We start from the raw sequence: 26,849 nt of genomic DNA, 5'->3' as shown, positions 1-26,849 counted from the left end.
GGGGGACTGTGACCCTGGGTCATGGAGGGTGGGTCAAGGGCAGGGCACTTTAATTTCTAGGGTCAGATCCCACAGCCAGGGATCCTGCCCTTTTCCTTTGCCCTTCGGTGGCCAACTCCTACTCATAGGCCAGAACTGTTTAAATGCCTCCTCCTCCAGGAAGCCTTCACTAACTTCTGCCCACACCAGGGGAGGTTGCTCCTGAAATCTCCAGATCCCCATGTGACAGCAAGGGGCTGAATCTCATCACACCCTCCCCAGCCACTGTCTCCTCTGCTGGGCTTCCAACCCATGAGGGCAGGCTCAGCCCGTCTTGCTCCTGGCCTTCTCCCCTGTCCAGTGCCTGGCACAGAGCAGGTACTCCGTAAATACCTGCGCTAAGAGAGAGAAGAAAGGGTGTGCGTTCTAGGGAGGGAAGTATCACAGTGCCCAGGACAGACAGAGGCAGCAGCATGAATTTCTGTTTGTGCCTCATCCCGGGAATGCAGAGGCCACCTTGGTTGTTGGGGACAAAGCCCAGTGCTGGGCGAGGGGCCAGCAGCCATCCCTTGCTGCCAGATCCCTGCTGACCTAGCCCTCTGGCCTCTCTTCCAGTGCCCCAGGGTCAACGGCGTCAAGGCACACACTAACAAGCGCAACCGAAGGCAGGTGGTCCTGGACCTGCAGATATGGTAAGCCCTCTTGCCTTTGTGGGCCTGGTGTAGGGCACAGGGGAACCCTGTGTGAGAACAGTCAGTTTGAGGACAGAGTAGCATAGTTACACTCGAATTTGGGGTGTGAAAGCGCCTCACAGCAGACATACCCACACCACCTTGGGCTGGAGCAGGGCAGACTATCAGGAGTAATGGATGGTCCCAGGGAGGCCACAGCTGTTTGACCCTCAGCCCAAGCCCAGCTCCTCCCATAAGACTAGGCACCAAGCATGCTCCGGGTGCCAAGGCCCAGACAGCAGAACTTTCTTGGAAGTCAGGGCTAGTCACCTGGAGGGTCAGACCAGCTACCTTAAAGAGGATGTAGAAAGAGGGAGCAAGTATGGCAAGAAGATATGGGGACTTGTGGTAAAGCCCAGGGAGTTCTGAGCACAGGCTGTGAGAAATCTGTGGGAGAACTGGAGTCGTGGCACCTCAGGAAAACAAGGATGCAAAGACACATGAGTGACTACTTCAGCGGGTTGGGCAAAGGAGCCTCTTTGGAATGATGTTTGTAGCAGGCATGAGTCTGAGAGAAGGGACATTCAATCCAGGAAGTCTTCCTGGAGGTGGTGAGATCCGAACTGTGCTTTAAAGGACCAAGGATCAACTCCTAAAGTTCCAGATTGTTGCCATTCCTCTCCAGTGCCTCATTTCCTGTCCTTAGCCCAGAGGCTGGTACCGAGAGCATATTGGGAAGACAAGAGTCAACTCTGGGAACACCCATCCCCATTTGAGGGCTGGTCTCAAGTGTGTTGGGATGATGTTGGCTGTTGGTCACTCTTGGCTCCAAAGCTCTGCCACAGGATCCTTGCGTGAATAGTTGAGGCACATCAGGGTCATCTGCCACTCAGTTAGCTTCTCAGTCAGCTCAGACAGGTTCCCCCCCCCCGCCCAACCCCTGCTCTTCAGAGGGTACTCAGCATTTCTGTGATACCCAGCTTCTCTGCCTGTCCTGCAGATATTTAAAGCCTCCCCGCTCTCTATCCCCTTAGAGGACCCTTTGACAGAGTCCTATGATCCTTACCCTCCAAGGCGCCCATCTGGGCTCCCTGTGCCCATTACTTGGTAAGTGCTGCCAGCTAGACTCAGGTTCCCTGTGTCCTTGGGGAAGAGACCTGAACAGGGACGGAGCAGGCACACAGCAGTAGAGGAGGACTGGGTAGTATGTTCATCGAGAGCCCCCCCTTCACATCTTCGGGGTGTCACGGGGCAAAGTGGTGACCACAGTCACCGACCTTGTGGGCGGAGGTAGGGATATTCATGAGGCACCCGCGTGAAAGGACCCGTGCAGCTGCCTCCCAGGGTCTGGGCTCACGTCGGTATTTTTGCAGAGCTGAGAAAGGCTAAGGCTTTTAGGGAGGCCATATCCAGGTGACACAGGGCTCAGGCTTGGTGGCTGGCCGCCTGGACTTGGGCTGTGTGGTGCTGGGCAAGCTTCCTGATCTCTCTGAGTGGTGTACCTGCCCTTCGTCCCTCCCCACTTTCAGCTACATCGGGGACTGTGAGATCAGTGCAGAGCTTCAGAAGATACAGGCTGGCGTGAACGGGATCCAGGTACATGGGGCCTGGTGGGACTGCCCACTCCCCATTCCTGCCCCTGGGGTGGGAGGCTGGGCAGGGGGAAGTGGGCTCATGCTGGAGCAGGCTGCAGAAAAGGTGCAGACACCAAATACAGCCTGACGATGATCAAGGGACTCCAGGCCTGAGGTCGCCTGGCCGTGAAGAGGTGACTAGGCCTTATTAACCTGCTTCTCGGCCCCATGGCCCCACACCTGCCTCTGTCCAGTCCCCCCAGGGCGACATCAGCTGCCCAGGGAAGGGAAAGGTTCTGTTCATGGAGTGATGCAGAACCAGTGCTTAGAAATGAGGCGGTTGGAGGAGGAGGTGGAGATCTCTTGTGGTAGAGGAGTAATACGGGAGCTGGGTCCCCGCTGGCTGGACTGGCCTGAAACGTGGGCAAGAGGTAAAGTAAATTGCCCTCCGCACCTGTGGAAGGCAGTGGTGGCTAGCTCGGGGCCCCTGGTAGCCAGCAGAGGTGTGGCAGCTGTGTGCAGGTTTCTGTTTCCCAAGTGTGGTCCCTACTGGAACAGCAGGTGGCCCTGACGTTTGGGGGTGGCCTCGGCAGAGCGCAGCAGGTGCAGGGGGGAGGGGGGCTGAGGTCCCACACCGGCCCCCTGTGCCCACCCAGTTGCAGGGCACGCTGCGGATCATCCTGGAGCCCCTCCTGGTGGACAAGCCCTTTGTGGGAGCCGTGACCGTGTTCTTCCTTCAGAAGCCAGTAAGTCCCAGGGAAAGACGCGGGCCTGCGGTTCCCTGTGAGAAAGCACTTGCCTGCTGGGCCCCAGGAGCCGGTCTGAGTCCCAGAATGGAACTGCCGAAGGCCGGCGAGACTGGCTGCTCCAACTGCTCGTCTCATGTCATCTAAGGCAGCCTGAGGTGCTCAGCTCTGCTGTCCCTGAGACCAGGAAACATTCGGGAGAGTGGCTTGCCGAGGTCACACAGGGGGACCGAGGTGGAGACGGTGTAACCCAGACCTCTCAGTCCAGGCCGGCCTGTGGCCATGTGCCCTGCTCTCCCGTGTGGTCCTGGCAGGAGAGCAGCGGGCCTCGCGGCCCCAGCCACCCAAGCCGAGGCCTAAGCAAGACTGAGAGGTGCCCTCACCTGCCTGACGCCCCTGCAGAGGTCCCACCACCACCAGCAGGCTGGGTTCCCCGGGCTGGCAGGTGTGAGGCGCTTGGCAGAGGGACCCAGCCCTGGGCTTCTGGCTTCTCCCAGCCTAACAGCCTCCCTCTGCCCCTGCAGCACCTGCAGATCAACTGGACAGGCCTGACCAACCTGCTGGACGCTCCAGGAATCAAGTGAGTGCACTGCAAGAGCTGCCAGGCAGATCCCAAGAGTGAGGCCCTCCAGAGACGGGCATCCGGTGACTGGAGCTGCACCTCAGCTGTGCCCTCCCTCCTGGTTCCTGTGTGAGGAGCAGGGTGGCACCAAGCTTGGCCTATGTGGACAGGCACTGCACCTAGAAAACACACACACACGCACACACACGCACGCACACACGTGCGCTCAAACGCACGGGCACACACTGGCCACAGGAGATGTCCTGGGGGAGGCTGTGTGGGCTAATGAGAGAGCACAGGCTCTCTGGCTCTGTTGTTCAGCAACTGTGTGTCTTCTCTGGGCTCTTCCTCAGTGAAAGGGGAGCCCGGTTCTTCTACGTCCCTTCCTGGGACTGGCGTGGCAGGGCCACACTCAGAGCCTCAGGCCCCCTGGGAGGAGCAGGGGAGGCCTCCAGGCCCACTTGGACACGTGTCCCCAGGCGTCAGGGACGTTTGGACTGGCCAGGGCAAGCACCAGCAGGCTCCCCGGGCTCAGGCAGCTCCCTGGCCTGTGGGGAGGACCACTGGCTCACTCCCTGGGGACAATCCCATTGCTCCCGGCCCCCGGGATGCAGAGAATCCAGTGGCGCATTGTTTCATTCAACAGATATTTCCTCAGCACCCGCTCTGCGTGCCAGGCCTGTTCCAGGCACTGTCCCTGCTCCTCTGCTGGGGAGAGGGAGTCAGGCAGTGAGCAGAGAACTCTGATGGGATGTCAGCCAGTAGAAGAGCTACGGGAGCAAACACTTAGCTAGCACTTACTGTGCGCCAGGTGCTGTTCTCTGAGATGAGGAAACAGGTCCAGAGAGGTGATCGATTTACCCAAGGTCACACAGCTCATGGGTAGTAGAGCTGAGATTTGCACACAGGTTCCAGGCCATCCCTTAGCTACCATGCTGGGATGCCTCAGAGAACAGAGCGGGATTGAGAGGGTGGTGGTCAGGGGCTGTCAAAATGTAAACCCCGCATCTTCCCCCACCCCCACCAGCCAGGCAGGCTGGGGACAGGGATGTTCCCTGTTGTTAAGGGCCCACCCCACCACGCTCTGCTCCTGGTTTGAGCTCTGGGGATGATGGGTGGAGGGGTGGGCGGCCTTTACAGCTGGTCATGCCCACTGTCCCCAGCGAGGTGTCAGACAGCCTGCTGGAGGACCTCATCGCCGCCCACCTGGTACTGCCCAACCGCGTGACTGTGCCTGTGAAGAAGGGGCTGGATGTGACCAACCTGCTCTTTCCTCTGCCCTGCGTGAGTACCTGCACTGGCCACAGAGCACTGGGCCCAGGGCTGAGGGACCCTCAGGCTGGAGGAGGGAATGCATTCTCAGTTGGTAAGCCTGGTCTCTGCCCGGTGAGAGCACGGCATCTTCGTTTGATCGGGTGAGGACCGAGCGTTGGAAGACTGACTGACTTGCCCAAAGCCACCCATCTAGGGAGGAGCGGAACCCAGGTAGCATTCCTTCCTGGATGCTGGTCCCCCCTCACCACCCCCCACTTGTGCAGCCTGGGTTGGGGGCTATGGGCAGTCACCCCTGCCCCCAGGAAACTCTAGGAGATTCCCATCCTCCCTTCAGGGACACGAGACTCCCCCCGACTCCATTATTTGGTGGTGGAAAGAATCCTTGGGGTACAGGAAGAACATTCAGTTGAGCCAGGACGTGGGCCTTCCTGTGTGCTCAGTCCCACTGCCCCTGCCCCCCACATCCTGGGCCTTGCTTGGGAGGCCCCTGAGGAGAGCCACATGGCCTCCCTATAGAAGGTGCCCTTCAGGCCTGCGAGTCGGGGCTCGGGAGAGGGGTGCGTGCCCATTTCTCCACCAGCACCAGGTAAGAGGCATCGGCTTGCTCTGGCTGCACTGGGGTGAGGCCCGGGGCGAGCAGGGCGGCAGCACATACATCCTCTCAGCCTCCCCAGGCTGAGTTTGGCCATCTTAGAATAACAAACAACCCCATCACCTATGCCTCTGTTACTGAAAACAATCTGTCCTCAGGGGATATCCCCCTCCAGAGGTCCTGGAAAGTTGCTACCATTTAAACTCACTTGGAATATTTCTTTCTGCGTGTTTGCGACAACTGGCCTTGAACATTTACATTGATTTGTTTCATTCCATTTTCTATTTTTAGGGCTGAATTTTTACCGTAACTTCCTTTTACAGTCATGTAAAATATTTGCAAGCTTCCAAAGTCCAACATAAAAAACGGATTCTATCTTAAGGGGTCTGGTTTTGGGGCGCCTGGGTGGCTCAGTCGGTTAAGCGTCCGACTTCAGCTCAGGTCACGATCTCGCGGTCCGGGAGTTCGAGCCCTGCGTCGGGCTCTGGGCTGATGGCTCAGAGCCTGGAGCCTGCTTCCGATTCTGTGTCTCCCTCTCTCTCTGCCTCTCCCCCGTTCATGCTCTGTCTCAGAAATAAATAAATGTTAAAAAAAAAATTTAAGAAAAGGGGGTCTGGTTTCAATCCTTTCTTCCCTGCACCTGACCTCCACCATCCCCCTTAAGTAATGGTTTATCCTTCCACTGTTCATTGCTGGTTTTCTAAAATGAGCAGCTGCAGATATATTGCAGATATGGTTGTGTGTGCATATCTGATGATGGTTATATTCCCCTTCTTTGACGGATGGCAGCAACCTAGTTTTCTCCACCTTGCTTTTATCACTCTGTATGTCATGGGCACCGCTCCGTGACAGGGTAGACAGGGCCCTAACTCTTTCCTGCTTACGGCAGCCCAGTACTCCACGGTGTGTGTGTGCAGGGGGTTATTGAATGGGCTGTGTTGATCTCTCGCTATTACAAATAGCGCTGTCACGAATAGCCTTGGATGTGTCTTTTTTGAGTTTTGGCAGTATACTTTTAGGGCTAGACATGGGATTGCTGGGTCAAAGGGTAAATGCCTGTGTATCTGTCGCTGTTTTTTTATTTTAATTCCAATACAGGTAACATACAGTGTTTTGTTAGTTTCAGGTGTACAATATAGTGACCCAGCAGTTCTATACGGTACTCAGTGCTCATCCTAAGCGTACATGTATCTACTGATACTTAAAAACACAGTTCTAGGCAGGAGGCCTCCTGGCCCCATGAAGTGTACTTCCTAATTCTTGCGTTCCATTCTGAGGACAAAGCCCAGAGTGTGGGGCCTTTATGAGCACACTGCCAGCCGCACGCAGTGCCCACGGGGGTGTGTACACCTGGGCCTCGGGAGGAAATGACTAGAACTTTGTTCCCCTCTAGAGAGGGGGAATCCAGGAGGCAGCCTCCTCAGATGGTGGTCGTCAGCACAGGAGGAAATAGCTGCGGCTGAACGAGCCATTCACGTGGTTGAAGGCCAGGAATGGGGGCAGGGCATGGTGATGAGTGGACAGAGCCCTGGGCCCTGCCATCACTTGCTGCGTGGCTTTGGCAAGGAAACTGCCATATCTGGCTTGTCTCCCATCTAGACCACAGAGACACTGAGACAGGGCTGGGATGATGTCTGATGGCTTTGGCCCTGATGTTGTGGGCCTTGGGGGTGGGCACAGCCCAGAAAGCAGCTGTGAGCCCTGGGCTGGGGCATTTTCCAGGGAGTGATCAGAGTCCACTTGCTGGAAGCAGAGAAGCTGGCTCAGAAGGACAACTTCCTGGGGATCCGAGGCAAGTCAGACCCCTACGCCAAGGTGAGCATTGGCCTACAGCATTTCCGGAGCAGGACCATCTACAAGAACCTGAACCCCACCTGGAATGAGGTATTTGAGGTGAGGGTCTTCTCGGCTACTTTTGATGCCCTCCGAGCTCCACATTGGGTCATGCTGGGTACAAACAAGGGAGGGCCTCACACACCCATGTGGCCAACACCGGGCCGGAGGAGTGGCCTTGGGGACATGCAGGGTGGCCTGCACCACTCCTCCTTCCCACATCCATCAGGCTTCAGAGGTGGGCTGCCGTGGCCCTGCTGGAGGAACAGCTCGTAAATGAATTCCCACCTCCCTTCCCCATCACGGTCAGATTTGTTGGAATTTTTCAAATCAAAGTAAAAGAGAGAACCTGAGTCCGTTCTGCCCCAATCCTCCCAGCCTCCCCTGCTGCCAGAGCCTCACACCAGGAGCTTAAAGTTCTTAAATTCACCCACAATGCCTACTACCTGAAGGTAGCACCCACAGCCTATGAAGTGCTCCAGAAGCTGCGAGCCCCATGCAGAACACACAGCAGCCGTTGTCCCCTGAGCACTGACCCCCGTCCTCCCCATCCCGCAGGGGAGGACATCACTCCCTTCTTACAGGTGGGGTTCTCCAGAGGCGTTGAAGGCAGGAAACTGCCCAGGGCTCTGAGCTGGCAGGTGGTGGGGCTGGACTTGGGCTCTCCCTGGGTCATGCTTGAGGTCGGCTTCATCAGCTGTTGCAGCCTGCAGATCAAGTATCCTGTCTTTTGTTCCAGTTTATAGTGTACGAAGTCCCTGGGCAGGACCTGGAGGTGGACCTGTATGACGAGGATCCCGACAGGGACGACTTCCTGGGCAGGTGAGGAGGAGGGCTGAGCTGGGCGCAGGGGCACTGGGCCAGGCCTCAGGCCACAGCACCCTCGCCTCCAGCACAGTCACCTGACACAGACTGCATTAGGCAGCCTGCTCTGTCATTCCACGTTCCTGCTACTAACCTCCTTCCTAGGTGTCTCCTGAGTGCCCAGCCCTGAGCTGGGCTACGGGGATGCAGAGGGCCCCAAGGTTTGTGTCCCATGGTCTCTGCATCCTGCAGTCCTGGTGCGGTAGCTAGACTCTGTTCAGAGCAGGTGCAGGGGCGGGGCTGGCGTGGATGGTCAGGTTCCCAGTGCCAAGGAGTCCTGGCCTCTCGCTGTGGGGAGACTGAGATGGTGGGGCTGGGGCTGGCCATCAAAACTTCAGACTTACATGTCTTTTGGCCCAGCAGCCCCACTTCCAGGAATCTCCCATAAAGTCAGAGCATTATACGTGGGGTGCTCTGCAATGAGCAGAACTGTGGTGGCTGGAAACACAAATGTCCAGCCTCAGAGGATATTGGTCGAGTGTTTGAATAGATTTGCCATTGCCAAACTACAGAATATTCTGCAGCTTTTAAAAACGATGAGCAGGGTCTGTCTGTGTTGAGCTGGAAGACTTGGTTGGAGAGGTGGGGAGGGGGGAAGGGGCGGGAGCCGGGTGTGGCCTGTGTGGTTTCATGTCTCCAGGGAGGACCCCGGAGTATGTTTGTGTGAGCACAGAGAAGGGCACAGGAGACACACAGCAGACTGTTCACACCGCTCTCCTCAGGGGGCCTGGGATGAGGAGGCAGAAAAGAGAGTTTCACCCAAATCTTTCTTGCTCCTGTATTGTTTAGCTGGTTTCCACGAGCATGTAATTTTAAAAGCAACAAAACAAAGTGGGAGGGGTGCCATCTGCCACCCTAAGAAACAGCTCCCCACCAGATGTTCTTTTCCTTCTCTTCTTAATGGAAAAAGCTGCAGTTTTTGTGTTGTTGCCGATGAGAAGTGTGGCTTGTAGTTCATGCAGCATGTTACTGATTTCCAGCGTGTGCTGAGCTCAAGCACATTTCTAACAGTCACCCAGACTTAATCTCCACCCCCCTTCTCCTCTGGCTATCAGGGTCTTGTGTTTGCGCTGCAGTCAGGTTAGGTCTCCGTCACTTCCTGTCACACACATGCCAACCAGAGTTATCCCCTGGAGGGCACCTGGGGCAGTGTTGGAAATGGATGGGCTCTGGGGGTCGTTAATGATGACTGTGGGAGGTGGTGCCTCGGGTGTTTAGAGGACACAGGACCGGGAAGCTAAACCCATGCAACGCATGGGCAGTTTTTCACAAAGAAGAATCATCCTGTTCAAAATGCCCATAGTACCGTCACTGGGGAATCCAGAGCCAGTGTGCCCAGCAGCCTCTGCTCATGTTCTCCTCTGGGGATTGGAGCCACCTGCTGACTGGCCTTCATTTGCTTGAGCGGCAAGCGCTCTACCACTGGTGCGTTGAGATGAATAAGATCCTGTCTTTTTTTTCCTCAAAGATTATAAACCATTTTTTTACATTACGTATTTTGAGAGAGAGCAAGAGAAGGGGGGGGTGGTGCAGAGAGAGGGAGAGAGAAAATCCCAAGCAGGCTCCATGCTGTCTGCTGTGCCTGACGTGGGGCTCGAGCTCACAAACCAAACCGTGAGATCATGACCTGAGCCAAAATCAAGAGTTGGACGCTCAACCAACTGAGCCACCCAGGCACCCCTAAGGTCCCCTGTCTTGAGGGCCGCCCTCAGATATGCTGCTTCCTGCCTGCTTGGAGCTAAGCCGACTCCCTGTGTGTTCCAGCCTGCAGATCTGCCTTGGGGATGTCATGACGAACAGAGTGGTGGATGAGGTAGAGTGGAGCCTGCAACCCTCCCCCCACTCCCCTGGACATTCTTGTTTCCATCTCAAAGTATAGTGCTCTGACCTTCTATAACCACCTCTCCCATTCCCTCGAGCCCAGAGCCCACACCGCCCGGCTGGGCCATCTTTGCCCTAAAGCCCCTATTAGGGCTCCACCAGGTCCCAGAATTGAACTGCTTGAAGAAGGTCGGTAGCATCTCAGTGGCCCTTTCCTGGAGCCGTCCTCCCTCTTCACCCTCCTCCCCCTCCTCCTGCAGTGGTTTGTCCTGAACGACACAACCAGCGGGCGGCTGCACCTGCGGCTGGAGTGGCTTTCACTGATCGCCAGCCCGGAAGCTCTGACCCAGGTGAGGCTGGGGTGTCAGCGTTCCCTACCAGAAAGGTGTGCGGAGGCTGGCGGCCGGTCCCTGTGTGAGCTTTGTGGAAGGGGGCGAGATGGAGCCCCCAGATCTTGCTCACAGAATCATCCAGCCAGCCCCACCTTCGGCAGAACCTGTCCCTCGGCCTCAGCTCCACACCGGGCAGGTCCTGATCTCTCAGCAGTCTCGAGCAGCTCAGCCATCTTCGGGGAAGATGGGATCCTTAAAAGCTCTGTCAGTGCTGGTCAGCCCAGTTCCTGAGGAAGTCCACCCCTGTGTCCGACTTGAATCTGACATGCTGCAGTTGTAGATTCAGTCTCAACAAAAAGCTAGGTTGTGGGCAATCGTAGGGCTTGTCTGGAGTTCAAGGTCTGGCTAGCTAGCTTCCTTCTGCCGTGAATAGGCTTCTCCAAAACCAGTCTGTGTCTCCTAATGCTTCAGCACCCAGTGAGTGAGAGTCTGTGTGTCCTTGTAGGACCATAGTGGCTTTTCGACTGCCATCCTCGTGGTTTTCTTGGAGAGTGCCTGCAACCTGCCGGTGAGTGGTGCCATGCCCAGTGTCACATACACCTTTGCCTTGTGCCTGTCTCTTGCAAATGTCCATGGGTCATTCATTTATCCTATTCTTGTGCTGCAGAGAAACCCCTTTGACTACCTGAATGGCGAATATCGAGCCAAAAAACTCCCTAGGTTTACTAAGGTAAGTGAAAGCCAGTCATGGCGCCTTTTCCTCAGAGTAACCACAGCCCTGTCTTATGGGTGACCGTCTGTGCACACACAGCCTAGGGATGACAAAAGCGCCATTCACCACGTCTGCTGTGTGCCAGGCGCTGGGCTTTGCAACCCACCCCCCATGTTTGTTATGCCCGAGTCCCATGATGAGTGTGTCTTGTTTTGTTGCCATTTTACAAGTAGCACTCGAAACGTTAAGTACCTAGGTCACAAGGTAAAGGAAGAGCCAGAACTTGTCTGCCTCCATAGCTCGAGGGAACAAGAGCGTGTGCTCAACCAGGCCCAGCTCTGGGCCTCCTGTCTTTACCTTGGAGCCTCCCCTGGGGTTAGCCCTTCCTTTCCTAGAGCTCACAGTGATGGCAGCCCAGGGACCTGGGGGCACCAGGGTAGCCTTCTGTCAGAGGGAAGCAATTGGCTGGCCCCAGGTCCCACTGATGCTCCTGGGGGTTGGGAGGTGAGGCTGGTTGGGGTGGTGTCTCAGACCATTGGTACCACTTTCATTGTTGTCCATCTGTTCCCCACAGAATAAAGTGAGCAGAGACCCTTCTTCCTATGTCAAGCTCTCTGTAGGCAAGAAGACACAAACGAGCAAGGTGAGACAGTTCGGTGTGTAGCCATGGGACAGTGAGGGCCCCACCCCTTACAGGAGAGAAGCAAAAGGGCAGGGGATTAGAGAACAGAACAGTGTTCGTAGGTGTCAGGACACGTTCTAGGCCCGGTGTCTTCAAAACAACCTCACAAAATAGTTGCACAGTTCAAGAACCTGAGGGTCAGAGATGGAGTGACTGACCCAAGGGCACATGCTAGAAAGCCGTGGAAGTCCTGTTGGCCCCTCCCCTGGAAGTGAGCTCTAGTGCTGCTATGCTTTCAGCCCCACACAACTTCCAGTTTAGGGAAAGAGCCCACATCTCCATTGCCTGATGAATGGATAAAGAAGATCTATCTATGTATATATACATGTACATGTACATATACATATATGCACACACACACTGGAATATTGGAGATCAAAAAGAATGAATTATTGCCATTTGCAACAACATGGATGGAGCTGGAGTACACTATGCTAAGTGAAAAAGGTCAGAGAAAGATAAATATCATATGATTTCGCTCATATGTGAAATTTAAGAAACAAAACAGATGAACATAGGGGAAGGGAAGGAAAAATAAAATACAGAGAGGGACATAAACCCTAAGACACTCTTAAATACAGAGAACAAACCGAGGGCTGCTGGAGGGGTTGTGTGTGTGGGGGGGGGATGGGCTAAATGGGCTATGGGCATTAAGGAGGGCACTTGTTGGCATGAGCACTGGTGTCATACGTGAGTGATGAATCACTACTCCTGAAACCAATACTAGACTGTATGTTAAGTAACTTGAATTTAAGTAAGTAAATTAAACCCCCAACCTTCCTGGGAAAGCTCTCCTTGCCTTTGAACCTGTATGCCCCACCCTAAAGTCTCCCACAAGCCGTGTGAGTGGGTCTGACACCCAGGCAGTGCTGGTGAGTGGCCAGATGTGAGCAGAGGGTGCCTGCACCCTGCTCTGCCCATCCTGACCCTTCAGTGATCTTTCTCTCTTCCATCCCCAGACTTGTCCCCACACCAAGGACCCCGTGTGGAGCCAGGTGTTCTCCTTCTTTGTGTACGACGTGGCAGCCGAGGAGCTGCATCTGAAGGTTTGTGTCAAGTTCGGGTCTTGGAACAAGGCTAAGAGGTGTCTACGGCAGGAGGGGTGGGGAGCTTGAAGTGCACCTCAGGCAGGTGCTCCCAGTGGTGAAGTCAGCCTGTGTGTGTGGGAGAGGATGTGGGAGGCTCCGCATCCTCACGGGCTGGTGGGTGGGCCAAGAGGGCTGTGGAAGGGCGAACCCTCACGTCCCTTGGCTCTCTTCCTGCAAGTCTTTCCGGTTTTACATAGCACCCAGAGGGGCCTGTGTTGGAATCCTCCCTGGATGTCAATGATGATGTACTTCTTTAAAAAAATAACTTAATCTTCCAAACAATCTGTGGAAAAGAGATACCTTCTTTATTTTACACGTGAGCAAATAGAGACTCAAACAATGACTCGTCCAAGATTTCATGACCCAACAAATTTTGGGGGCCCTCAGCCTTGTCCAGATGTCTCATCATGGAGCAGCTCAGCTCTTCAGCCCTTAAAGCCCCTGTGGCCATGGGCATTTGGCCCCTGCCTCATACAGATCATAACTGCCTCTACCCTGACTGCAAACAGGGACCAGGCCTGGTCCCAGTCCCAGGTTTTCAGAACAGGGCCAGGGGCCAATAGAAGCACAGTGCTTACTTAGGCGAACTGAGACTTGGGAAAGGCGGTGGTGGGTCTGAGGCTGGGTTAGCCTGTTTTGTGACTGGCCCACTGCCCAGGTGCTTGATGATGACCAGGAGTGCGCTCTGGGAGTGCTGGAGTTCCCCCTGTGCCAGATTCTACCCTATACAGACCTCACCCTGGAGCAGCGCTTTCAGCTGGACCACTCAGGCCTGGACAGCCTCATCTCCATGAGGCTAGTGCTTCGGGTAAACATCCCTTCTTGTGCCCCAGGGTAGGTGAGGGGTGGAGCTCTGGCCGTGGAACAAGGTGGGCTATCCCAGCACTAAGTACCTGCTCTGTGCCGAGAAGAAGCTAGGAGATAGATTGCTGTTTTTCGTCAACTTTGGAATATGGTCAGCCATTATCCCTTCAGATATTGCCTCTCCCATTCTTTTAATCCTTCCTTCTACAATTTCCTACACTGGACCACCACCTCCTCCATGTCCCGACCTGACCTCACTGTCATATTTTCTGTTTCTTTTATCTCCTGGTGCTACATTCTAAATTTCCTCAGATCTCTGTCATCTTAGACCACTAATTGGCTGTTTTGTATTTCTGATTTTATCTTTTTTCATAATATTTTATTATGATGTTTCTATTCCATCTTCAGTCATTTGAAAATACTTACGTTAGAATTCACAGGTACACATTATATCTTAAGATCTTGAGTTAGATTTTGATGGTTGTTGTATATCTGTTTTCTATGCTTGGTAACTTGGGTTGCAAACATATGTTCAGTGTTCTGGGACCTGGACTGAAGCTGCTTGCTTCCAGCGAGGTTCCGTTTTACTATAACCAAGCACCTCGGGAGCATTACAAACTTAGGGTCCATTCTTAGGTTATTTTTTAAATTTTAGGTTTCAAGATCCCACAGGTAAAAATAAGAACCAAAATTCATATAAGACAGTCCTGTAAGGTGCCATATTCTCAGGAAAGTCTTCAGTTCCCCCCACCAGAGTACAGGCTGAGACAGACATATTTCTTATCAGTCTTTCCTGGGGGGTGGAATGTTTATCCTAGACTACTTTTTTCCCCTAGAGATCGCACCTTCATGGTTCCCACTTCAACTCCCAGCCTCACATTGATCCGAGGCCTCTTCTCCTTACCCCTTGAATTTTCAAGGTTGATAAATCACCCTAGGAAAGCTTAGCCTTCGTTTTTCAGTAACCCCAGGGGCTTTCCCTCCTTTCTTGTGAATTTGGCAATGCATTTAAAAGGATGTTTGTTTCATTTTATTAGACATTCCTAATGAGGTTTTTCAGAATATTTTGACCGCCACAGTGCTAGAAATGGAAGTCCCTAGGAACAGTCTTGATGACTAACAGGGAAGAAACATAGTGGCTGAGGTTTGAAATTTTGGTGGTAGGAGCACAGGGGTATATGTGGACAGGAACTGTTCTAGGGAAAGCAGTGGTGAATAGGGTGACAGCTGGAAAGGACCCCATCCAGAAGGCAGTAGAGGACTGGAGGTGTAGATCTGGGAGTCCTCTGCGTAGAGGAACAGTGCATGTTGTAAGAGTGAGCTAGGTCTCCACCAGCCAGTTTGAGTGGGGGCAGGACTGAGTCTTCATGAAGACTCATGACTGAGGCAGGAATAAGGGAGAAAGAGAATATGTGGTTACAGGAGCCCAGGGGCAAAGAGAGATTAAGGAAGATATGGTGTGGGGTTGTGGGGGTGGGAGGTAGAATCCAGAGGATTGGGCAGTCAGGAAGGAACCATTTCCCAGAGGTGAAGATGAGAGCAGAGGAGGAGAAGGTGGATAGGGGGGCCCAGCCCATAATCCTGTCATCTGCTTGCAGTTCCTGCGTGTGGAAGAACGAGAGATGGGGAGCCCATACACAGGACCTGAAGCCCTAAAGAAAGGTCCTTTGTTCGTTAAGAAGGTGGACACCAACCAGGACCCCAAAGCCCCATCCCAGGGAGGGGGCCCTGAAAATTTGCCATGCCCCCCAGACCCTGTTTCTGATACCAAGGAAGCCTCCAAGAGCACCATGACAACCACCAGTGCCACTACTGTTGCCACCGAGCCCACACCCCAAGAGACAGGCCCAGAGCCCAAAGGCAAGGACAGTGCCAAAGGGTTCTGTGAGCCCACGGGGAAGAAGAAGAGTGCGGCCACCATCTTCCTGACTGTCCCAGGCCCACACTCTCCAGGGCCCATCAAGTCGCCCAGACCCATGAAATGCCCTGTCTCCCCATTTGCGTGGCCGCCCAAGAGGCTGGCTCCCAGCATGTCCTCGCTGAACTCCCTGGCCTCCTCCTGCTTTGACCTGACAGATATCAGCCTCAACACTGAGTATGCACCTCTCTGCTTAATCTATTCTAAAATGACATGCATGAAAAATCCATCCCTGGATAGAATAGTAGACACAAACTTACTTTGCTGCAAAAGTTCTGGTCTTTCAGAGTGGCTTCGTGAGAGGCAGCATGGTATGCTAGAAACACAGGGGAAAGGGGGAAGAGAGAGAGCAAATGCATACCAACTGTAAAACAGGTGCTGGGCTCTAGTGAAGGTTCCTTACCGCAGAAATATATCCTGAATTCTCAAGTGTACGAGGATGATATGGAGAGCTTAGAATGTGGGATTTATATAAAGTGTTTACCATGGGCTTAGCATGTTATTTAATTCCATCTTCACGATTAGCCTACGAGATACAATTTACTATCATAAAAGTCGAATAACTTACCCAAGGTTTCACAGGAAATCATAGTATAGAAACAGATCCCACTCCAAGGTTCATATCCTTCCTACTGTAAAGTAGGATAATTAATGTGAATGGATGGAACAGACTTCAGACCAAAAAGAACCTGAGAGCTATTTTATTAACCCACAGGGCTCTATGTTCCTAAAGCAGGACATGCTTCTGTCGTTGGGGTTGGGGGAGAGGCCAACACCCGTAATGGCAAGGGACGTGACAAGCCCTTTTTTTACAGAGGCGGGGATCTCCGGCAGCGGAGGCTGGGTGAGATTCGGCTCACGGTGCGCTATGTGTGTCTGCGGCGCTGCCTCAGTGTGCTCATCAGCGGCTGCAGGTAACGAGATGCTGGGGCCAGGAAGAGGCCTCTGGGAGCATCAGGTGAACAAAAGAGTGAAGGCACCTGGAGCAATGGCAGGGGTGGGGCGGTGGCATGGCTGAGGTAGACAAGTAATACACCGGGAAGGTGGGAGGGCTGAAGGCTGTGAATGACAAGTCCTCAATGATGCTGATGGGCTCCAGAGCCAAGGGCTTTGTTCAGACATAACCACTGCAAAACTGTCTGGGGTGACTTGGAGCCAGTACCTTCTCTCAAGTAGGAATCTCCTACTTCCTTTAGATGCAACATACTTGCTCTCCTTCCTACTTTAAAAAAACAAACACACACACACACACACATGCTTTTGAAATCGTGCGTCTGATGTTTTGTCCTTCAAATCTGCAGCCTGTTGCTGTTTGGTCATCTAGACGACGGGGCATTTTTGTCCTCAAAGCCATCTAGAGCTCCATGGCTAGTATAGCTTTCTCCAAATGAGTCTTTGCAGTATTTTAAAACTTTCTTTAATGTCTTTGAAACCAAATCAGAAACCTGACACCCTGCACCAGCAGTGGAGCTGATCCCTATGTCCGTGTGTACTTGCTACCAGAAAGGAGGTGGGCAAGTCGTAAGAAAACCTCAGTGAAAAGGAAGACCCTGGAACCTCTGTTCGATGAGACGTAAGTGGACCAAGCTGCCCTGCCTAGAGTGTTGTCTTATGTCTTCAAGTATTTGTTGAGGGCCTGTGGTGGGCCTGGCAAGCCAGCCACATGTGTGCCTTCACGAACTTTCTAGACATGACTGGGAGAAGAGGACTGCCAGGGCACTGAAGCAAAACAGCTATCATCTGTTCTTGCCCATAGGGGCTAAAGTGTTCCTGATTATGAACTGTGCCATATTTTTTTTTCTTTAAATGAAGTACAAGGATATAAATATGGTCAAAGAGGATTTCTTGGAATCTTTCTTAAAGTAGCAGTTAAAAATAAACATACCTTGAACCTAAGGACCTAAAAAATCCTCCAAAGCTCCAAGCTCTTTGGCCTGTCTTCCCTTCTGCAACAAAGCATAGCTGTCAAGTGAAATAGATATGTTACCCTGACTTGTCCACCCATGTCCTTGGATACAAGACTGGTAGACAGATTCTCATCACATTTCTTGCTTTTGATGGTCCTGGTGTGGCAAGTCTTATGTGAAATATTCTTGACTTCAAGTTGATCTCAAGGTACACAAGTCAAAATCTCCTCATTGCTTCCTTCTGCATCAGGATCCTAACAAAAGACATTTCTAACCAGCCTAGGAAGGTAATATACCTGATAATTCTGATTTCCTCTCATTTTGGTTAATAATTACTCATTTTAAAAGAGTTGAACTGAGTGCTCTTTGGGCCCTGTCTAAGAACTAGTATGTTCCTTTAAGAACTTCACTTGGGAGTTCAGTGGTACCAAGAAAGGATGTGGGGGAGAGAGAATCTAGTCATTATTTATTGAACACGTTATGCCAGGCACCATCTATATTCTAGAGCCACACAAGTCAGAGACTTTATACTCAAAGACAGCTCTGACACAATTATAAAAGGATTTCAAAATTGCCATGTAGGAACAGAGGAGGGAGAGTTTTGACATCTGACTTTTGTGACAAACCTGATCTGTTAGTAATTCTCTCTGAAAATATGATCCAGCAAGATATGGCTGGATTATCTGGAGGGCAGACTTAGCAGCCTCCACCCTAACAATACACCTAGAAGTAAGGAGCCCAGAGGCCTCTTGTGAGTACATGACCTATACTAGGACACGTTATAATTAAAATGTCAAAAGTTAAGGGGAGAATCTTGAAAGCAGCAAGACGAAAGTAACTTGTTATATATAAGGGAACCACCTTTAGACAGGGGATTTTTCAGCAGCAACTCTGCAGGCCAGAAGGGACTAACACGATACAAAGTGCTGAAAGAAAAACTAACCAAGAATACTCTACCTGGCAAAGTTGTCATTAAGAATTGGAGAGATGGGGGCGCCTGGGTGGCTCAACTGGTCAAGTGTCTGACTTCAGCTCAGGTCATAAGCTCATGGTTCTTAAGTTGGAGCCCCAAGTCAGGCTCTGCACCTGAAGCCTGCTTCAGATTCTGTGTGTTTCTCTATCTCACAAGAGTAAATAAACAAAGAAATAATTGGAAAGATAGAAGTTATTACCACTGAACTGGCCTTAAAAGAAATGTTAAAGGGACCCTGTAAACTGAAAAGAAACGGCGCTAATTAGTAACAAGGACACATAGAACAGTACAAATCTCACTGGTAAAGGTAAATATATAGTAAAGGTAGTGGATTAATCACTTATAAAGCTAGTATGAAGGTTAAAAGTACGAAAAACAAGAGATATAAAAAGATGTAAAATGTGGAGTGGGAGGAGTGGTCAAAATGTAGAGCTTTAGAGTGCTTTCAAACTTAAGATATTATCAACTTAAAGTAGACTGTTATATGTAAGCCTCAGGGTAACCACAAAGCAATAATCTATAGTACATATACACAACATAAAAATAACCTAAGTATACCACTAAAGAAAGTCATAGAACAGCCAGAAAAGAATTAACAAAATGACATTAAGTACTATTAATACAAACTACCAATGGTTACTTTATGAGTTGACTAATCTCTCCAATCAAAAGACAGAGTGGCTGAAAGGATAAAAAACAAGACCCACCTATATGCTGCCTATAAGAGACTCACTTCAGATGCAGGCTAAGTGTAAGACTCCCTTCACACACAAACTGATAGTGAAGGGATGGAAAAAGATATTCTAAGCAAATGGAAACCAAAAGAAAACTGGGGTAGCTATACTTCTATCAGACAAAATGGACTTGAAAATAAAGACTGTAATAAGAGACAAAAGTGGGCATTACATAATGATAAAGAGGTCACTTCAACAAAAGGATCTAAAATGTGTAAATACTTATGTACCTAACCTAGGAGTAACAAAATATATAGAGCAAATATTAACAGACCTAAAGGAAGAAACAGCAATATGGTAATAGTAGGGTACTTTAATACCCCACTTACCTCAATGGTAGATCATCCAGACAGAAAATCAATAAGGAATTATCAGCCTTAAATGACATGTTAGACCACATGGATTTAACAGACATATACAGAATATTTCATCCAAAAGCAGAATATACTTTCTTTTCAAGTGCCCATGGGACTGTCTCCAAAATAGATAATATATAGGTCACAAAGTAAGTCTTAATAAATTTTAGAAAACTGAAATTATATCAAACATCTTCTTTGACCACAGTAGTACAAGAAATCAAGTACAAGAAGTAAACTGGAAAATTCACAAGTATGTAAAGATTAAATACCATGCTACTGATCAATCAGTAGGTCAAAGAAGAAATCAAAAGAGAAATCAAAAATATCTTCAGACAAATGAAAATACAACTTACCAAATTTGTGGAATGCAACAAAAGCAATTCTAAGAGGAAAGTTCACAGTGATAAATGCCTATATCAGTAAATAATAATCATCTCAAAAAAACAACCTAAGTTTACACCTCAAGGAACTGTGAAAAGAATGAAGAAAGCCCAAAGTTAGCAGAAGAAAGGAAAGATCAGAGCAGAAATAAGTGAAATGATAGAAATAGAGACTAAGACAATAGAAAAGATCATTGAAACCAAGAGCTGGTTCTTTGAAAAGATAATTTGACAAACCGTTGGCTAGATTCATCAAAAAAAGGAAACACAAAATCAGAAATTAAAGATAAGACATTATAGCTGATACCACAGAAGTACAATGGATGAGACTAAAATTATATGCTAACAAATTTGACAACCTAGAAGAAAGGGGTAAATTCCTAGAAACATACAACCTAGACTGAATAATGAATGGAAAATCTGAACAGACTGATTATTAATACAGAGACTGAATTAGAAACAAAAAACCTCCCAAGACCAGATGGATTCACTAGTGAATTCTACCAAACACTCAAGAATACAAATCCTTCTCAAAGTCTTCCAAAAAAAATAGAAGAGGAGGTAACTCTTCCAAACTCATATTATAAGGCCAGTATTTACCCTGACACCAAAGCTGAACAAGGACATCATAAGAAAAAATTATAGACCAATATCCCTGATGAACACTGATGCAAAAATCTTTAACAAAATATTAGAAAGCTGAATTCAGGGAGCCTGGGTGGCTCAGTCGGTTGAGTGTCTGACCCTCAGGCTCAGGTCATGATCTCATGGTTCATGAGTTTGAGCCCCATGTTGGGCTCTGTGCTGACAGCTCAGAGCCTGGACCCTGCCTTGGATACTGTCTCTCCCTCTCTTCCACTCACACACTCACTCTCTCTCTTTCTCTCTCTGTCTCAAAAACAAACATAAAAAAACAACTCTGAATGCCCCCCTCTCTCTCTCTAACATTAAAAACATTTTTTTAATAAAAAAGGTAACATTCTCTTAAATGTTTAATAAAAAAGATAACATTCTCTCTTAAAAAACAACGCTGAATTCAACAATATATTAAAAAGATGGCACACCATGATCAAGTGGGAATCCCAGAATTCAAGGATGATTCAACATCCATCTGCAAATCAATCAATGTGAATCATCACATTAACAAAAATCATACGTTCATCTCAACAGATGCAGATAAATGTGACAAAATTCAGGGTGCCTTGGTTGCTTAGTTGGTTAAGTAAGTGTTTAACTCTTGATTTCAGCTTGGGTCTTGATCTCATGGTTTGTGAGATTGGGCTCTGCGCTGACAGCATGTAGCCTGCTTGGGATTCTCTCTGCCCCTCCCTCCCTCGCTCGCTCTCAAAATAAAAAAACATTAAGGAAAAAAAAGTGAAAAAACTCAACATCCACTAAAAATAAAAACTGTCAACGGAGTGGGTATAGAGGCAATGTAGCTCAACATAATAAAGGCCATAGATGACAAACGCACAACTAACATCATACTCAGCAGTGAGAAGCTGAAAGCTTTTTCTCTAAGGTCAGGAACAAGACAAGGATGGCCACTCTTGCCACTTTTTTAGTATTGGAAGTCCTAGTCAGAGCAATTAGGCAAGAAAAACAAAAGGTATCCAAATGGAAAAGGAAGAAGTAAAAGTGTCACTATTTACAGATGATGTAACATTATAGAAAACCCTAAAGACTCCACTAAAAAACCATTAGAACTATTCAACAAATTCAGTACATTTTCTGTACACTAATAATGAATTATCAGAGAAATTAACAGTCCCATTTACAGCTGGATCAAAAAGAATAAAACACCTAGGAATAAATGTAACCAAAGAGGTAAAAGATGAGTGCATTGAAAAATCTAAGACATTAATGAAAAACACTGAACACAACACAAAGATAGTTCCTGCTCAAGGAATGGAACAATTAATGTTAAAATGTCCATACCACCCAAAGCAATCTATAGATTTAATGCAATCCTTTCAAAATTCCAATGCCTTTTTTTCACAGAAATAAAACAGATAATCCTAAAATTGGTATGGAGCCACGAGAAACCAAAGCAATCTTAAGAAAGAACAAAGCTGGAGGCATTATACTACTTTGATTTCAAACTCTATTACAACACTATGGTAATCAAACAGTATGGTATTGGCGTAAAAAACAGACACAAAGATTAATGGAACAAAACAGCTCAAAATCCACATCTAGATAGTTGACTAACTTATGACAATGTCAATTAATACAACTTACACAATGAGGAAAGGACTGTTTCTTCAGTAAACGGTGTTGGGAAAACTGGACAGCCACATGTAAATGAATGAAACTGGGCCACAATCTCACATCATACACAAAAGTAAACTTAATATGGGTTAAAGACTTAATGTAATGTAGGACCTGAAACCATGAAACTCCTAGAAGAAAATATAGGCAATAAACTCCCTGACACTGGTCTTGGTTATCATTTTTTGCATTTGACACCAAAAGCAAAGGCAACAAAAACAAAATTAAGTGCAACTACATCAAACTGAAAAGTTTTTGCACAGCAAAGGAAATGGTCAACAAAACGAAGAGACAACCTACTGAATGGGAGAAAATATTTACAAACCATTTATCTGATGAGGTGTTAATATTCAAAATATACAAAGAACTCCTACAATAGCAAAAAACCCAAAAAGTCTGATTTAAAAATAGGCAGAGAACCTCAACATTTTTCCAAAGAAGATACACAGATGACCAAAAGATACATAAAAAGGTGCTCCATATCATTAATCCTCAGAGAAATGCGAATCAAAACAATGAGATATCACCTTATACCTGTTAGAATGACTATTACCAAGAGTTGGCAAAGATGTGAAGAAAGAGGAACCCTTGTGCACTGTTGGTGGGAATGCAAACTGGTGCAGCCACTGTGGAAAACAATATGGAGGTTCCTCAAAAAATTGAAAATAGAACTACCCTACAACCCAGCAATTCTACTTCTAGGTCTTTAGCCAAAGAAAATGAAAATACTAATTCAAAAACATGTATGTACCCTCATGTTCACTACAACACTGTTTACAATAGCCACGACATGGAAGCAACCTAAGTGTCCAATGGTGGATGAATGGATAAAGATGTGTATGTGTGTGTGTACATACACATACACACAATGAAATATTCTGCCGTAAAAAAAAAATGAAATCTTGCCATTTGTGAAAACATGGATGGACCCTGAGGGTGTTATGCTAACTGAAATAAGTCAGACAAAGATTCTTATTGAATGATCTCACTTACATGTGGAATCTAAAACAAAACAAAAAAACATCCATAAAAGATAACAAAAACCCAAAAACTGCCAAGCTCGTTGATACAGAGATTGGTGGTAGGTGGCAGGGGGGTGGTAGGGTGGAGATGGGTGAAGGGGGTCAAAAGGAACAAATTTCCACTTATAAAATGAAGTCATGGGGATATTATGTACAGCATGGTGACCATATTTAATAATGCTATATTACATTTTAGAAAGTAGCTAGGAGAATGGATCTTTAAAGTTCTCACCATGAGAAAACAGATTATTAACTGTGTAGTGATGGATGTTGACTTGTGATCAATTTGCAATATATACACATATAAAATCATGTTATACACGTGAAACTAATGTTACTTTACCTCAAAAAATAAATATCTACAAGTAAGGAGGCCAGTAACCTTCTGTGAGTACATGACAAAGCTTATACAAAAAGATTCCTCTGCCTTGCTCCACAGACAGAAGAAAGGCAGGCCACTATTTTTCATGAAACTCCAAGAGACCTAAGTATTTAGCATCCTAGCTAGTCCTTAGCTGGTCAGAAAAAACAGGGTTGAGGTGGGCCTATGAACAGGCACTGCTGAGAGAGAAGGGGCAGGTAAAGAGAGACAGGGCAAGCTCAGAGAAAGTCCAAAGCAAAAGCACAGTAGTCCGAGGCACTTCCCAGAGAGGCAAACAGCCTCTTGATGCTTCCAGGGCTTTTGATTAGCACACGACAGTGATTATCTGTCATAATGATGCACTGAATATCTGTTATGAACCAACACTGTTCTGGATGCTCCCCTGAATAGTCTTCGGTTTCAAAAGTAGGAAAATAGATCAAGCAAAAATGATTAAAATATGTAAATCTCACTTTGACTTTTTGCTTCTTTAAGATTTGAATTTTTTGTTCCCATGGAAGAAGTAAAGAAGAGGTCACTAGATGTCGCAGTGAAAAACAGTAGGCCACTTGGCTCACACAGAAGGAAGGAACTAGGAAAAGTAAGTACAAGAGGGACTCCTGATACTCTGTTCCCCACAGCGCCCCCCCCCCCCCCCCCCCGCCATGGCACTCTAACTATTCATTGGTGGAACACCCTTGCAGAAATTCTGATTGGATCATCTGGTTATTAGACCTGGGTTCAAGGAGGGGAGAGCCTCATTAGAAGGTTATTTTTATTTTGTGTGTGTTTATGTATGTGTGTGTAATGTTTCTGAAAGTATTAGATGTGTAAATATGATCAACGCTTTTAACAAGCTGGAGAATCTATCTAAATTCATCATTGCACAAGTATCTGAACATGTATTGTTTTGATAAATACAGCATCCTGTGAAGGCTTGGGTCTCATTACGTCAAGATTTTTGCGGAGATGAGATTTTACTTAAAGTAGAAGTACAGTAAATATAATCTTCAGGAAGATGCCAAGGAGACACAAAAAAGAAGGATGTTTGTTAATACTTTGCAGTTGTATTTCAATAAACATCTTCTTATAATCATGTTTTGAAAAGCCCACTTCTATGATGGAGGTAATATCCTCACTTTTACAGTTGAGGCAACTATGGTGTCTTGCTTAAAATTATGATCAGTTCATGAGTAAAGGCAAGTTGTTCTCCCATTCAGTAACATTGATAAATTCTTTTTTCAAAGTTTTATTTATTTAAGAGCGAGAGAATCCCAGGTAGGCTCCACACTGCCAGCATGGAGCCCAATGCAGGGCCTGAACTCACAAACTGCAAGATCATGACCTGACCCCAAATCTAGAGTTGGATGCTTAACTGACTGAGCCACCCAGGTGCCCCATGTAAATTCTGAGGTTTAACTCCAAAGAGCAGTTGACCTCTTCTCAGGACACTGAGGTCATTGTCAGAACCTCTCCAGAAGGACAGTACAATGTTGACAGCCAAAGGAAAAAGAGCCCCTGCTCAAAACTGAAGCCCAAGGAAGCCCTTTTTATGATCAATTCCGTTTGTGCCAATAGGTTTCCACTCGATGCAATTTTTGGAAGGAAACTGATTACTTGTGTTTGTTTAGGTACTGATCGACTTATCAAAAGAGGATCTGATTATGGGCTTCTCACATTGGTAAGTGAGCCCTTTCATTTTATCACATTAATCTGGTACTCAAGACACCGTCTCAGACACTTGTGCATATTCTCTCCAAAGTTCTTCCCTTTTCAGGACATGTCAGCTTCTTTGCTTATCAAGGAGACAGATTAGACTTGTACTTCAGGCTTTCCCCGCTTGCAGATCTCACTTGCCCAACAGACCTCTTTAAGTTCTCGCCTTAACCCTGCCTGGTCTCCTTACAGAGAGACGGGTTCTGCTGTCCCACAGGGGCCCAGGCAGGCTAGACAAGGCTGCCTTTCTGCCACTGCCCACCACAGCACGCTCTCATACTAATGCAAGTCCAACCTGACTGTCTTACAGGTATGAGCTGACTCCAGATGGACAGCCCCGAAGTTGATGAGCACCCTTACCAGCTTTATATTAAAATGTGTACATATGTATATTTTGTAATTTAAATCCGAACAGCCTTGTGAAAATATATACATACATTTTCGTGTGAAATTTAAGTGCATGACTGGATAATACTAGGAAGAGGTCAACATATGCAAAAGCAAGAACTACTCTCTCAGTTGGATTTAATTGTTCAAATCCAAAAAGAAATGAGGTATTCGTGCCTAATAAATTATTAGGAATCTCAGTGGTGATTTTTTTTGTGTGTGGGTAATTACATACAACTTGGGACTTGTCAAAAGGGTCCTGTCTCAGGCATAGGGGGAAAAGGAGGTCTGTTCCTGGAGCAGCTACCAATATTCCTGGGAAGCGACTGACTGAAGAGGCTTCTTTCATAGGAATAAAAAGGGACCCACACCAAAAGTGCCAAAAGCCAACACTACCTGTGCCCTTCTGACTGCCACCTCTGGTACTGTGCTGCCTGGAAATTTGTCCCTGTATCTACTTTAGAACTGAAATGTACTTTTCCGATGACCACAATGTTATAGTGGTATACCTAAATACCCTCAGTTCAATACTCCAGCGTGGGATGGCCCAGGACCAAACTCCAGCAGGAGGCATCATTTCCATAGGAAAAAGCAAACCAAATCCCAAACTTGCCTCTACATCTGCTCTCCGAGGGCAGAGCACTAGAGACTGCTGTGTTGGTGCCAGAGGGGAAAAGGAGCCTCTGTATCTCTTTCCCATGGTTTGGCAATTCTGTTCCACCTTTCTAAGACATGGCTGGTTCACTTAAATAACTTTAGAAGCAAAAAGTATGTAAACTCAACATTTAAACAAGTGCCCCTTTTGCATTTCAAACTTAATAAAACCAAATATTCTTGTCCTCTCTGATGTTATCCTCGAGTTCCTGGGGAGCCCACATTCTCTTTTCTCTTACTCAGGTAACACCCCTGACATCAGTTTCCTGGTCTCCCTCCCCCACTGCCTGCACTACGCTTTTTCTGAAGAATGGTAACATCCTAAAGTTTTTGTCATGTTACTGTCTTATAAATTATCTATGATTTCCTGTTTTCTACAAGAGTAAAACCCACTGCTTAATTTGCCCTTTAGACCTAACAATCTGGTCCCCAGTCTTTTGCTACTCTCTATTCATATGCATATGATCTTTTCCAGAATAGTCTACATATCCTATCCTGCCTACTCAAATCCTATTTTCTTAAAAGCCTGTCTCAGAACCTACCTCCTCTGTTATGCCAGTCCACAGTGAAATGGCCTCTCCCCACCTCCTACATCATTTACTGTCAATACTATTTTTAATTTTAACAATTCC

The 26,849-nt window shown here is 48.1% G+C and overlaps 1 protein-coding gene across 1 annotated transcript in view; it reads left to right on the top strand.

Annotated features, from left to right (window-relative positions):
- Positions 1-25,763, top strand: part of ESYT3 (extended synaptotagmin 3) — a 49,442-nt gene extending 23,679 nt beyond the window's left edge. The window contains exons 4-23 of the mRNA XM_043595306.1: positions 595-671; positions 2,180-2,246; positions 2,881-2,970; positions 3,495-3,550; positions 4,696-4,816; positions 7,122-7,292; positions 7,972-8,054; positions 9,861-9,909; positions 10,178-10,267; positions 10,755-10,817; positions 10,917-10,979; positions 11,536-11,604; positions 12,603-12,689; positions 13,390-13,539; positions 15,134-15,630; positions 16,269-16,367; positions 16,895-17,026; positions 23,956-24,061; positions 25,092-25,141; positions 25,487-25,763. Of these exons, the coding sequence (XP_043451241.1) occupies positions 595-671; positions 2,180-2,246; positions 2,881-2,970; positions 3,495-3,550; positions 4,696-4,816; positions 7,122-7,292; positions 7,972-8,054; positions 9,861-9,909; positions 10,178-10,267; positions 10,755-10,817; positions 10,917-10,979; positions 11,536-11,604; positions 12,603-12,689; positions 13,390-13,539; positions 15,134-15,630; positions 16,269-16,367; positions 16,895-17,026; positions 23,956-24,061; positions 25,092-25,141; positions 25,487-25,523 (2,157 nt within the window). The 3' untranslated portion in view covers positions 25,524-25,763. The remainder of the gene's footprint in view (positions 1-594; positions 672-2,179; positions 2,247-2,880; positions 2,971-3,494; positions 3,551-4,695; positions 4,817-7,121; positions 7,293-7,971; positions 8,055-9,860; positions 9,910-10,177; positions 10,268-10,754; positions 10,818-10,916; positions 10,980-11,535; positions 11,605-12,602; positions 12,690-13,389; positions 13,540-15,133; positions 15,631-16,268; positions 16,368-16,894; positions 17,027-23,955; positions 24,062-25,091; positions 25,142-25,486) is intronic.
- Positions 25,764-26,849: the final 1,086 nt, after the last annotated feature.

The sequence above is a fragment of the Prionailurus bengalensis genome, chromosome C2 (assembly GCF_016509475.1).
Source record: "Prionailurus bengalensis isolate Pbe53 chromosome C2, Fcat_Pben_1.1_paternal_pri, whole genome shotgun sequence".
Taxonomy (NCBI): domain Eukaryota; kingdom Metazoa; phylum Chordata; class Mammalia; order Carnivora; family Felidae; genus Prionailurus; species Prionailurus bengalensis.
The sequence above is the reverse complement of the archived record's forward strand: the minus strand, read 5'-3'. Positions and strand labels throughout refer to the sequence as shown.